This window comes from Natator depressus, chromosome 2 (assembly GCF_965152275.1).
Source record: "Natator depressus isolate rNatDep1 chromosome 2, rNatDep2.hap1, whole genome shotgun sequence".
Lineage (NCBI taxonomy): Eukaryota > Metazoa > Chordata > Testudines > Cheloniidae > Natator > Natator depressus.
The window spans coordinates 152,425,897-152,438,463 of NC_134235.1; the positions used below are offsets into that span (position 1 = coordinate 152,425,897).

General features: G+C 44.1%; 1 protein-coding gene across 3 annotated transcripts in view; it reads right to left on the reverse strand.

Annotated features, from left to right (window-relative positions):
* TGFBR1 (transforming growth factor beta receptor 1) overlaps window positions 1-12,567 on the reverse strand; it is a 71,225-nt gene that overhangs the window by 40,932 nt on the left and 17,726 nt on the right. For all 3 annotated transcript variants that reach the window (XM_074945140.1, XM_074945141.1, XM_074945142.1), the window contains exon 4: window positions 189-419. In XM_074945140.1, the coding sequence (XP_074801241.1) occupies window positions 189-419 (231 nt within the window). The remainder of the gene's footprint in view (window positions 1-188; window positions 420-12,567) is intronic.

Below are 12,567 nucleotides of genomic sequence, written 5' to 3' on the forward strand. Positions count from 1 at the left end.
TAAATAAAACAGATTTAATAAAACTCACATGTAATCCTCGATTACACTTGCAGCAACCTTTCCACAAGCATCAAAGAACATGAAATGTCCAGAAAGTGGCATTTGTGTTTTCAATTCCTATGAAGAGTTTGAAATAGGAGTACATACACAATCAATAAAAAGTGAAAAGTTATCAAAAGCTTACTAACCTTTATTGTCTGCCGCTATAAATCCAAGAATATTTTCATGACGTAGCATAACAGTTTGATAAATTTCTGCCTCACGAAACCATGAGCGTTCTTCTCTTGAAGAGAATATCTTCACTGCAACTTCTTCTCCTCTCCATTTCCCTCGCCAGACCTCTCCAAAGCGACCCTTCCCAATGCTTTCTTGAAGAATGATAGTCCTTGCAATTGTTCTTTGAACAAGTAAAGGCAGACCTAAAAAATAAAAATTTTTAAATTGAGATTAAGCTCATTCAACCATTAATTGAAAAGATTTGTTGCTTATAAAGCAACAGATATATAGTGCTTGCCTTGATTAGTTAAGAGCTAGAGATAAATAACAGTCCTCCTTACCTTACTTCACTTCATCCATAATCTAAATTAGGAGTTAGATCCTTTTAAGACCAGACTTCCTAAACATTTTTTTTGTTTAGCAACCTTGAAAATACCAGCAATTACAAGTACCAAATGATTAAATCAAATTCTAGATATGGATTTGTAACAAATAAAATGTGAAATTAGTTCTCTTTGAGTTTAAAGTTTTGAACTACTCGTGCATTAATTGCATTCTACATTACATGTAGCCACCCAGGAAGTCACTAGGGCATTTTGCAAAGTGGTTTTTAAAAAAAAAAAAAAATATATATATATATATATATATACACACACACACACACAGAGGGATGTATGAAGAAAAAAAGTCAAAAACATACCATTGCATTATTTGAGTGATTTTATGAAAAACAAAAAACACCTTCATCTATCAAGCTCTATTTCTAGTCACTCTACCACAAAACAAACAGTAGAAAAAGAAGTCCTGAGAAGAAAAAGAAGTTAGAGACACTGAGAAACTCATTTACGAGCAAAGATAATACAGTGGTTAGAGTGCTAGCCCACTCCAGCACAACTTTCCTGTGTGCCCTTGGACAAGTCACTTAATCTTAGGTTTCACTATATGTAAAATGGGGATAATAGTTCGACACCTCTGAAACAAGGAAGTAATTACTGGTATCCTTGCCAACTTAATTGGTTAGCCCATTTTCAAACCCTACTAGGTCGTTTTGGTTAGCGGGGGAAATTAATAATTGGTCAGTTGTTTTTTTTAAACACACAACCCTGTTTATTTACAAAGAATGCAGGAGGTCTTATATCCCTGAATACAACAGCTAGAGACACTTGCTTCGCTCACAGTTCCAAATCTATTTCCAGCCAGCACTTCACCCAAAAGCTCTCTCCATTTTATTTTTGTTTCTGTCAGGATCATGCTACCAGAGTTTCTCCGGCTGCAAAGCCACGTCTACACAAATGAAGCTGTACTGATGCACCTGTGCCACTGTAAGATTGCTTGTGTAGCCGCTCTATGCCAACAGGAGAGAGCTCTCCCATTGAAATAAAACCACCTCAAATGAGCAATGGTAGCTATGTCAGCAGAAGCTCTCCAACCAATACAGTGCCATGCACACTACCACTTATGCCGATAAAATTTATGTCACTCAGGTGGTAGCGTAGACATGGCCTAAGGCTTCTTTGGGCACACCTACACTGGCAGAGTTACAGCACCGCTCAGAGCACATAGGGGAAACTGCTGTTGTGTTCACACTGTCAGCTGCCTGCGCAGTAGCATGTTCACACTTGCGGCACTTGTAGTGCTATTCAGAATGGTGCACTCGGGGCAGCTATCCCACAGAGCACCTCTTTCTCTTCTGCTGTTAAGAGTTGTGGAAAGGAGGAGGGAATCACGGGGCATCCTGGGTCATGTCCCAATGCCCTGTGATGCATTGCTTCACATCCCAGCAATCCCTGTGCTTCCATCTGCATTTGGAGCCATCTTTCAACTGTTTCTGTATTGCTTGCCCTGCCTCTTTGGACTGCAGGAATGGATCCCGAACTGTTGACCAGTCTGCTGCTCGCTCTGACCAACACTTCACGTCACGAGTGGCAGTGGAGTTATTCCTTAAACTACAAAGGCAAGAGGAGTGAGACTTTGATCTTGCCACGTGTAGTAGCTACAACACGATATTGCTTGCAGCATTCATGGAGGTGCTAACCACAGTGGAATGCCACTTTTGGGCTCGGGAAACAAGCACTGAGTGGTGGGATCACATCATCATGCACATCTGGGATGATCAGTAGTGGCTGCAGAACTCCAGAGGAAAGCCACATGGGAAAGTCATGGGACTGTGCGATGAGCTCGCCCCAGCCCTACCGTACAAGGACACGAGAATGAGAGCTTCCCTACCATTGGAGAAGCGATTGGCGATTGCACTGTGGAGGCTGGCTACTCCAGACTGCTACTGATCGGTTGCTAACCAGTTCGGAGTGGGAAAGTAGACTGTTGGACTCATGTTGATAGAAGTCTGCAGGGCCATTAATTGCATCCTGCTCTGAAAGACTGTGACTCTTGGCAATGTGCATGACATTATGGATGGTTTTGCACAAATGGGCTTCCCTAATTGCGGAGGGGTGATAGATGGCACGCATATTCCAATTTTGGCACCAGACCACCTAGCCACCGAGTATATTAATTGCAAGGGGTATTTCTCAGTGCTTCTCCAGGCACTTGTGGATCACCATGGCCACTTCATGGACATTAACACAGGCTGGTTTGGAAAGGCACACCTTTCGGAACATTGGCCTGTTCAGGAAGTTGCAAGCTGGGACTATCTTCCCGTAACAGAAGATCATTGTAGGGGGAAGTCGAAATGTCCATTGTGATCCTGGGAGACCCTGGCTACCCCTTAATGGCATGGCTTATGAAGCCATACACGGGTCACCTTGACAGCAGCAAGGAGCAGTTCAACAGGCTGAGCAAGTGCAGAATGATTGTTGAGTGTGCTTTTGGCTGTTTAAAGGCCTGCTGGTGCTGCCTCTATGGCCAGGTCCAGCGTCCCAATGACAATATTTCTATGCTTATAGCCGAGTACTGTATGCTCCATAATTGTGAAGGGAAGGGTGAAAGCTTCACTCAGGGCTGGACTGCAGAAGCTTAGCGCCTGGAGGTGGAGTTTGAACAGCCAGAGACCAGGGCTATTAGAAGGGCACAGTGTGGGGCCATAAGGATCAGGGATGCCTTGAGGCAGCAATTTGAAGCTGAAAGCCACTAATATTTGTTAGTGTACTCAGGAGTGCAGTGCTTGTAATGCTAGGTGGAGACTGGTGCACACGATGCAATATGTGGGTTTAACATAATTGTATGTTGCTTTGCAGGGCTCATTTTGCTTTCCATTAATAGAACAAAGATTGCTTTCAAACCAACACAATTCTTTTATTAAAAGACAAGAGGACAGTCAGTCAAAACAAAAAAAATCAGCAGAGGGGGACGAGGGAAGGGAAGGTCCCAGGAGGAGGAGGGGTCCCAGGACAGCTAAAGATTTGTGTATGTCCAGGGATCATATCCAACCTTCTCCTTTGGAGTACAATGCAGAGGGTACTGTACTTCAGCAGGGCCAAACTGCAGAGGGATGGTTGTTGAGTGCAGTGGGTAGTGCGAGTCTTCAGTGCTGGATTGTGATGGGAGAGGAGTGGAATGCCGCAGCTATAGACTGGAGCCAGGAGGTTGATAAGAGCGTGTTGGGCGCATGGGAAAGAATTTTGCAACATTGGCTGCAGGGGAGGGCAGATGCAGAGCTGCTCGGTTTGAAGAGCTAGTATTGTCAGGAGCATGTCTGCTTGGCACTCTATAAAGTTTAAGAGTCGCTCCGTGGCTTCATTGTGGCATGTCACGTTCTCCTTTTGGTCCCTCTTCTCGCTGTCCAACCACTCCTTCAATTCCTATTTCTCAGTGGTAAAGTACATCATATCATCACGCAGAAAGTCCTCCTCAGATCTTCTTGGCCGCTTTCTAATTCTGCGCAGCCATTCAGCCACTGATTAAGAGGGAGGCTGGGCTTGCAAGGTCATCTCTGTGAAGTTTAAATGCAACATTTTACAGAAACAGTATTGTCTGCAACATGGAGAACATGGATTCAGTGATTTAAAACTCTCACACCTGTCACTAACTGGCTGACCCCAGGCAAGCACACATGAACCAGAAGCCCCCCAAAATCGTGAGTAGCAGCAGGGGCACGGTAAATCACTCTTCCCAGACCCTGCTGTACACTGGGCACGTGGCTCTTGGGGAAAGCCAGCACTGTAAGGGGGCGGGGGGGGGCGATAATCATTCCTGTCCCCACACTTTCCACAGTGCGTGGATCACAGGATGTGATCATTATGGAAGATATCTTGCTGCTGAGGGTGAGCAGGGAATCAAGGGAGGGTGTTCTCCATAACTGCAGCTTCTGCTCTGGTCCCTACACGGCTCATCTGTGTGCAGCAATGGTCCCCCTCTTCCCTGTGACAGCACAGTGGCATGGGTAAGTTACCGTTAATGGGGCAAGAAACAAAGCAGCTCTACCGAAGAACCTGCGGCAGCAGATTGCCCAGTATCTCCATGACAGTTTCCTAGAGATCTCGGAGGCAGATTCCCGTGGAGTGAGGGAGTCAATCAACAACCTGTTCTGCTGCTCAGAGTAGGCATGCGGTGGGAGATGAGCCTGCTTTCTGCAACCCTCCTTCCCCCCACCAACTTGCTTCAGCAATTCCCAACGTCAAATCCACTTGCCAGGAGCCTCCTCCCCTGTTTGCGCTTCACGAACATCCGACAGCTGTGACTGGCTGGCCTCCTCCGGGATAAAACAGCTCCTGGCTGCACGCATCTCGGACCTCCGAATCATCCTCTGCCTCTGGGTCCCCCTTCCCCTCCTCGTCCAAGTTTTCCTCCTCCTGGCTCGGTCCACTTTCAACTGGCACATGAGCTACCGAAGTATCCACAGTGGTCTTCGCAGTGGAAGTGGGGTCGCCGCCGAGTACGGTGTCCAGCTCTTTGTAGAATCAGCAGCTCGTGGGCACAGCACTGGAACAGTGGTTTTCCTCCCATGCCTTGTGGTAGGCATTCCGCAGCTCCTTCACTTTGACCCTGCACTGCAGTGTGTCCCGGTCATGGCCCCTCTCTATCATGAAATCTGTCCATAGGTATCATAATTCCTACAGCTGGAGTGCAGCTGGGAGTGAATAGCCTCCTCTCCCCAAATGCTGATGAGGTCCAGCGGCTCAAAAGCTCAAAGTGGGGGATCGCCTGACGCGTGCAGCAGGCATGGCCACTTGGAAAGATGTGCTGAGACCACTGCACTGCGTCACCGAGCAAACAGGAAGGGGACTTTCAAAATTCCAAAGGAATTTATGGGGTGGGGATGACAGTTGGTCACCTGAGAGCAGTAGAGTTTAAACCGATGACCAGAGAGGCAAGAACAGGCATTGTGGGACACCTCCCAGAGGCCAATTGCAGCGCTGTAATTGACCATGGTGTCTACACTGGCACTGAAGCGCAGTAGCCCCGGTGCAGAAAGTTGTACACCTCTTGTTGGGGTTGGTTTTTTTGGTTTTGTTTTTTAACAACGCTACAAGTGCGCAGTTTCTGCGCACTAAGTGGCTTGGCAGTGTGTACAGCTTGGGAGTTACAGTGCAGAAAGCTGCTTTACTGTGCAGAAACTTGCCAATTTATACAGGGCCTTTGTTTCTTTTATGTGTTTCTTGTGGGTTCTCTCACACACAGCTGCAATCAAATCAATCCTCAGCAAAACCCCTCTGCCCACATAGCTCAGTTTCTGATTGGTCTTGCATGGCCTGTGTTTTGGATAGTGGCTTCTATTGTTTCAGCTATCTATTCCACAAAAGGAGCTTGATTGTCTTCTTACCTTTCTCCTGACTGATAACTATTATGCCCAACAGCATTAATTAGGGTTAATTCTTCCCACCCCATCCCTGCATCACACCCACCCCGTGAGTTCCATCCAGCATCTCAATGGAGTCCAAAATGGTGACATCCTGAATGACCCATTTCAGAAACAAATTTTTTTTTTACACAAATAACTGATACAAGATTAACTATACACATAGCATTTGTCAGGACTTTTCATATCACCTGCCCGAATTGGTTTTACTCTCAGATCTCGAGTTTCTCTCCCTGCCCGATCTGACAAATGTGTTGTTTCTGAGAAATCAGTTAGCTGGGATGGAGACTGGCCATTCCATTTCAAACTTCAGTTTCTACAGCTACAGTCTCAGGTCTGGACACATCTACACTGAAAATCCCTAATCCTGATACCTTCTCAGATATTCCTTATGAACAACATTGATTAAATCCTGGGACCTGACTCTATCCTACACACCACTTTGTTTGAGTCAGTCAGTACTGTAATAGGGTACCGCCAAGGTTTATTCAACTTTGGTCTCCTATCCTTTCTTCTAGGATCATGGAATGAACCCCTCTTAAAAGTTTCTCCATATGACCTTATTCATAGAATCTTTTCATTGTATCAATGGCTATCCTCCCATTTTTCCCCTTAATAGAGGTGTTAACTTTTTCAGTTTTGGTTTGTAAGGTTTCTGTGTAGTCCAGATTTCTTTGTTCCTCTTCAGCAATTCCATACAAGAGGTTTGTGGAAATCTCATGTTTTGGTATGAGCCAGGGGAGTGCTGGGGTCCACTTTGTAGTCATTGACTGGTGTTCTATAAGCCATCACAAGAAATGAGATAGGCTGGCCCAAATCCCTTTGATGATGTTCTACAAAGTTAGCCAGCTGAACTCCCAAAGTTCATCTGAACCTTTCCAACACTCCAGCAGATTGTGGGTGTGCCAGAGTGGTATTGTGGATCCCTAAGGAGTGTTACAGCAGATTTGAGAAGCACTCTGAATTCACCACCATATTTGGGTTCTCAGGTGAGTTGCTCACAGACCAAAAGAGAAATTTTGAATCCATTCACTAGAACTTCTGCTTCTTTTCACAGTCTCTTGGCTCTTTATTGGGTAAGCTTTATTTTGTGTAGTCGTCTATGGCCACCAACAAATATTGATTGCCTGAGACATAGTTGGGCCTCTACCAGTCTACCAACAGCAGTGAATTCCATTGGTGCAGAGAGGCTCTCTCGGTCTTAGGAGGATCCTTCTTTACAATGTATGAATCTCATCTCCCCACACACAATTTTCTGCATCCTGCCTGCATTTTACCAAATAAAAGCATTCTTAGTTTGGCTACGGTCTTTGCAACCCCAAAAGGTCCAGCAGTTTTAGATGTTGGCAGTGCTGGTATTTTCGTCCCAGGATAGAACTGACCGAAGGGGAGTGAGTTAGTATCTTTTATTGGACCAACTTCTGTTACTGAAAGACACCAGATTTCAAGCTTACCCAGAGCTTTTCTTCAGCAGTTTTAGAGTCATGACAACCTCAGAACTTCCTTCTTCAATGTATCTGGTACAACTAGCTAATACCTGTATCCATCACCCACTGGCTTCTCCCTCCCCCCCAACCCCATCTCATCTTTAAGCTCAAAGCTGTCACACTGGACCTGAAAGCTTTCACTGTGGCATTCTGAGGGGACACTATAGTCCACAGTGCTGCATGTGCCAAATGATTTTCCAATCACATACTATTCCAATATCGGAATTCTCTCTTCAGGAAGCCTTTAATTCATCTCCTCCTGAGCATACACATCCCTTGAAAAGCCAATTCCTTGCCATACTGCTTGGGGCACCATTTGTAATCAACCAAACAAGACATCAGCATTACCATGCTAGAGTCCAGACCTGTGTGTGACTGAAATCATAGCACTACAGTTTTGCCAAAGAGCCCCTTCATGATTCCTGAATCTGAAAAGCAATTGCAGGGATGTCTGGTCTGTCTGTACCTCTGTGATTGTCTGGAGAGTTGGCCTGTTCTGCATAGCCTCAATTTTCTTTGTCAGTGGAAATTCCCCCACTTTACTGATTGTGCGCCCAATGAACTTTTTGAAACAATTTACATCTCTTTGGATTCAGTTTTAGATACAAAGCTGTAGGCTAAATCACAGGTCCTTGGTAAATGTATCTGTTTTTGTCAAAAGATTTTAGCTTGCACCAGCATATCATCTAGATATAACAAAACAGGATGAGAGAGGAATGCCATCTAATACCCTCTCAAATGTGGTAGGAGTATTGCTTATGGTGAAACCCACAACTTTATACTGCCACAGGCCTTGTCCTGCTGTGAAAGCAGTTTTTCCCTCCGTCTTTTGGATCCATCTGCACTTGCCAATACATACTTTTAAGATCCAGTGTGGAAAAATAAATTGAACATGCTACAGCATCCAGGGTATCATTTGTTCATGAGTGGATCGATAAGAATCCTTTAAAGTGACTTCATTTAATTTTCTATTGCCTACTTAATCTGGTGCTCTCTTTTTTTTCTTAACTAGAACTATGAGTGAGGCCCAAGGACTGGGTGAAGGCTCAATTATGCCTTCCTGATATATTTCTTAAGTGGCCTGTAATGCCTCTTCCCTCTTTGCCCCTGATAAAATGATGTGGTTCCATCCACTATCAATCTGGTGCTGGACCAGTGCATTACAGCCTCATTGCTGGATTGGGAGAACAAGTCCTGATTCTTAAGATTTTCTGTTTAAGACTGTTCTGTTGTTCCTCATTTAAACGTGCAGCACTGTGCAAGAACTAATCCAAAAGTAATTCTGAGAGCTCAATTTTATTCCTTTCCCCTTTATAGTTTTCTTCTATGCCAGCAGTTACTACAGCCACTGGTTCATGTTTTGTAACCATAGCTCCTTCTTCACTATTTGCAGCTTGTCAGAAACCATTCAGCAAGTAGTAGAGGGTCCAGACATCACAACCACAAGTACTTCAGCTGCTAAGATTTCCTTGAGAATCTGGGTCTCAAAAACAGGTCTTCATTCTATCTTTCCTTTGTTAGAAAGCTACTACACCAGGTAGCTGGTCATAGTTTCTGTCCCTGGAAGCAGGATAATTTGATCACTGCAAACCAATTGGCTACAAATTATTTGCTTCACCTGGATCACATCTGTAAAGGGAATTTCCATAGATTGGATTTTCAAGACTTTTCCTGGCATTTACTAATCATTAAAATGCATACAGATTATTAGCTCATCCATTATCTTAACTACAGAGGCTTCAAATTTTTAAACCCAATCCCTTTCCCTGCCCTTCCCCCACCCAACATTTTTGGACCTCTGCACATTCCCCAGTCACTGCCTTGGCAGAGACCAATTTGGTGGTGGTTTTGATCTCTTATTTCCTAGGCTTTTGAGCGAGTATGGCCTAATAACTTATTAGGCTAGACCACTATCCCAGTGCATTTCACTGATTCTATTACATACTGATAGCCAAACTTCCATTATTGTTGTTACACTGCCTAGAACTAAAGATGATCTGTGAGGCTGATCCTTGTACCTCAAAGCTTTGCCCCTTCCTCTTGATATTCCCCCCCCATCTTCCAAACTAGGTGAGAAGCTTTCACTGGTGACTGTCTGCCCATATTCTATTTACAACAATCTTTTTTATGGCCAAAGTATTTCACAGTAACTCCCCTCGCTCATCCCCCCACACTTACCTAAATGGTCTCCTTTAATTGTCAATTTCCCTTGTTTTTCAAACCAAATTTATCACTTTTTTGTAATTGTTCAAAAATGAAATGAACCAAAAATTAGAATCTCCTTTTCAGTCATACGGAGTAGAGAGCAGTACTTATAGGCTCCTAGCAATTAGCTTCCATCTTCCTCACTAGTGGCTGCTTCTGCTACACTGATGCAAGGAACAAGATTTGAGTTCCATGGAAAATTCCACAGCTGTGGAATGATTCTGGCCTCCTTTCACTTATCTTTATCTGCAAGTCCAATTCCAGCTGAGCATCTATAAGCTGATCCACTGTCCATTTATCCTGGAAGTCCTCATTGCATCTGGATATGACAGGAACACAAGTTTGTGGGTCCTCTGCCAGTTCAGGAGGAGTCACTTTTCCCTCTTCTTCTAGCTCTTTGCTGTGAACTGGCCATTTCAGATTGATGGCTGGCTCCGAACTGCATATCAAGGGTTAGTACTAGATCTGGATAACTCAGCCTCTTTTTTGGGAGAAGTTCTGCAGCACCATTGGAGCTGGCTGCTAGAAACCTCCTTTTTGGTTAGTTCTCCCAGGCCCTGGTTTGACCTATGCCGTTGAACTGAGGCAGAAAGCCTCCCAGGGAGTTTTCCCATCAAAGATTGTTTCAATTCAAATAATGGGGATTTTGCACTATTTTACATCGTCTTCTCCTCTCCTGAGCCGCGCCCCCCTCCCCAGCATCTGTGGCTTACAAATAAGGTAGAAAATGAAGATATCCAGTCTTATTTACCAAAGTCCTCTGGCTGGCCCAATTCCACATCCATGTAGCTGCCTTCCACTGTGATCTATGACACTTATTTCATAGCTCCTTAAGTCTTGGCTGCAGCTCATCTGGTAGTAAGTTCCAAGTTGGCCAAAGCTTTCCTGGCCTCCCCCATTTCATGGAAAATCTTTCGGTAATCTCAATCCAATTTTCCATTCCAGACAAGGAGAATTAAAGATGGCTTGGACTTCCCAATCTGACCAGACCCAGTAGCTGTTCCTCCAGAGATTTCATCTCTGCCTGCAAGTTCGTTCTCAGCTCTTTCTGAGAAACTTCCACATAGTACTTTAAACACCTTTGGCAAAGTGTCCAGCCTTTTGTTGTTGTTAAGTTTCCAATTCGTGTTTAACTTCCTTTTGGCCATCTGATTTCTGCTACCACTGCCATTATTTGTTCCACTTTGGTTCAACAGGGATATCAGCTCGCAGTTTCTGTCCTGGGAAACTGGATTCCAACCTTGCATCAGTGTGACCCCTTTTCAACTGAACGCTTAGCCAGTTTTTGGAATCTTGTACGTTTTCCGTTAGGAGGAGAAATTGATGGAACCAGGTATTTCTTTGTAAACAAACAAGACTGCATTATCCTGTTTCCCCTAAATACAACAAGAATCAAAGAGAAGGAGACCATTTCTTTGCTCACAGTTCCAAGCCTCTTCTCTGCCAGCACTTTACCCCAAAAAAGTGCTCTGCTTTGTCAGGGTCTCACTACCAGGGCTTCTCTGCTTCCCCTCCTCCCCCGTACTTCTGTGGTGTTTCTCTGGCACACACAGAGCTGCAATCAAATGAATCCTCAGCAAAACCCCACCACCTAAATAGCTTGATTTCTGACCATTCCTGCATGGCCTCTGTTTTGAGCACTGGCTCCTACTATAAAAAGCTTGATTGTTTCTTACGTTTATCCTGAATGGGGGTGATTATGCCCACCAGCTTCAATGAGGTTTAAACCAACATAACTGTATATTTGAGATTATAAGGCACTCAAATACTGGATAATTGTGGCCACAAATACAGTCAACTGGTCAGATTAAACTAAACGGGCTCAAAGGCATAATAATAAGGGGACAGGATAGTGGCATAAAAAATTATGACCAGTAAAAAGAAGGAAATCTGGGTGGCTCCTGTTACCATTCTCAAACCACAAGAGCACTACAACAAGTTTAAACATTTAAAGGAGCGGAATTCATTACTACAAGATATTACCACAATATGTCAATGGCCTAGTAAAAGTCAAGGGAGGATTACAAAAGTATATGGACAATGAGAACATCCAGTCACATAAGTTAGGGGATTCTACATATCCTATAAGGGTATCGTCTCATACTTAGGGCATAAACCAATCAGAGTTGGAGGTTATTAGGAAGCTTTCCCTGTTAGGAGACTTGTTTTCCCCTTCCTCACCCATCTGCTATTGGCCATTGCTTATTCAGGTTAGTAGACTAGATGCTCTAGTAGTCTGACTCAGCATGGCAATTCTGTGTTCTTATGGATGAAATCAGAGGAGCCATATGCAAAGCTGGGAGCCACTGAGCAGCTCTCTCATGTATATTCTTGTTCCCAGAAGCAAATGGAAGTCTCTCTCCTGGCACCAGTCCCTGGTCTTTCAAGAGTTAAGTATGGCACCAGAAATCCAAGTGAATATTTTCAACATGGAAAAAAGACCCAAAAAGGTAACTGAGGCAGAAGAAAAATTGGGAGGGCTGTTCCAGATCAGTAGACAGTCACTCTATAGGAAGACCAATTAACAGTCAAAATAAAATTGGCCTTCATGGAGTGACTCTCTGCCAATCCAGAGAGAGCTGTGGGGAAGTAGCAAGCAAGAGGAGAACAGAGGGAGGATAGTCCGGTCAAAGAAACTGGAATTATAGAACCGCCAACATATTAAAACATTGATACCATGGACCAAGAGACTGGAAGAAAAAAAATCTTTATGGTTCTCTCCACAAGTTTTTGTTCTTCTGAGCCCACAGATTCCAGAACGTAATAAGTTTAACACAACCAACAATACCCAAACTAATGTAGGGTTTGGGGGTGTGGGGTTTTTTTTTGTTTGTTTTTTTTTGTTTTTTTTTTGATAGCCATCTTGACTGAACTAAAGTTTCTAGCCTTGGACATTTATGGGTA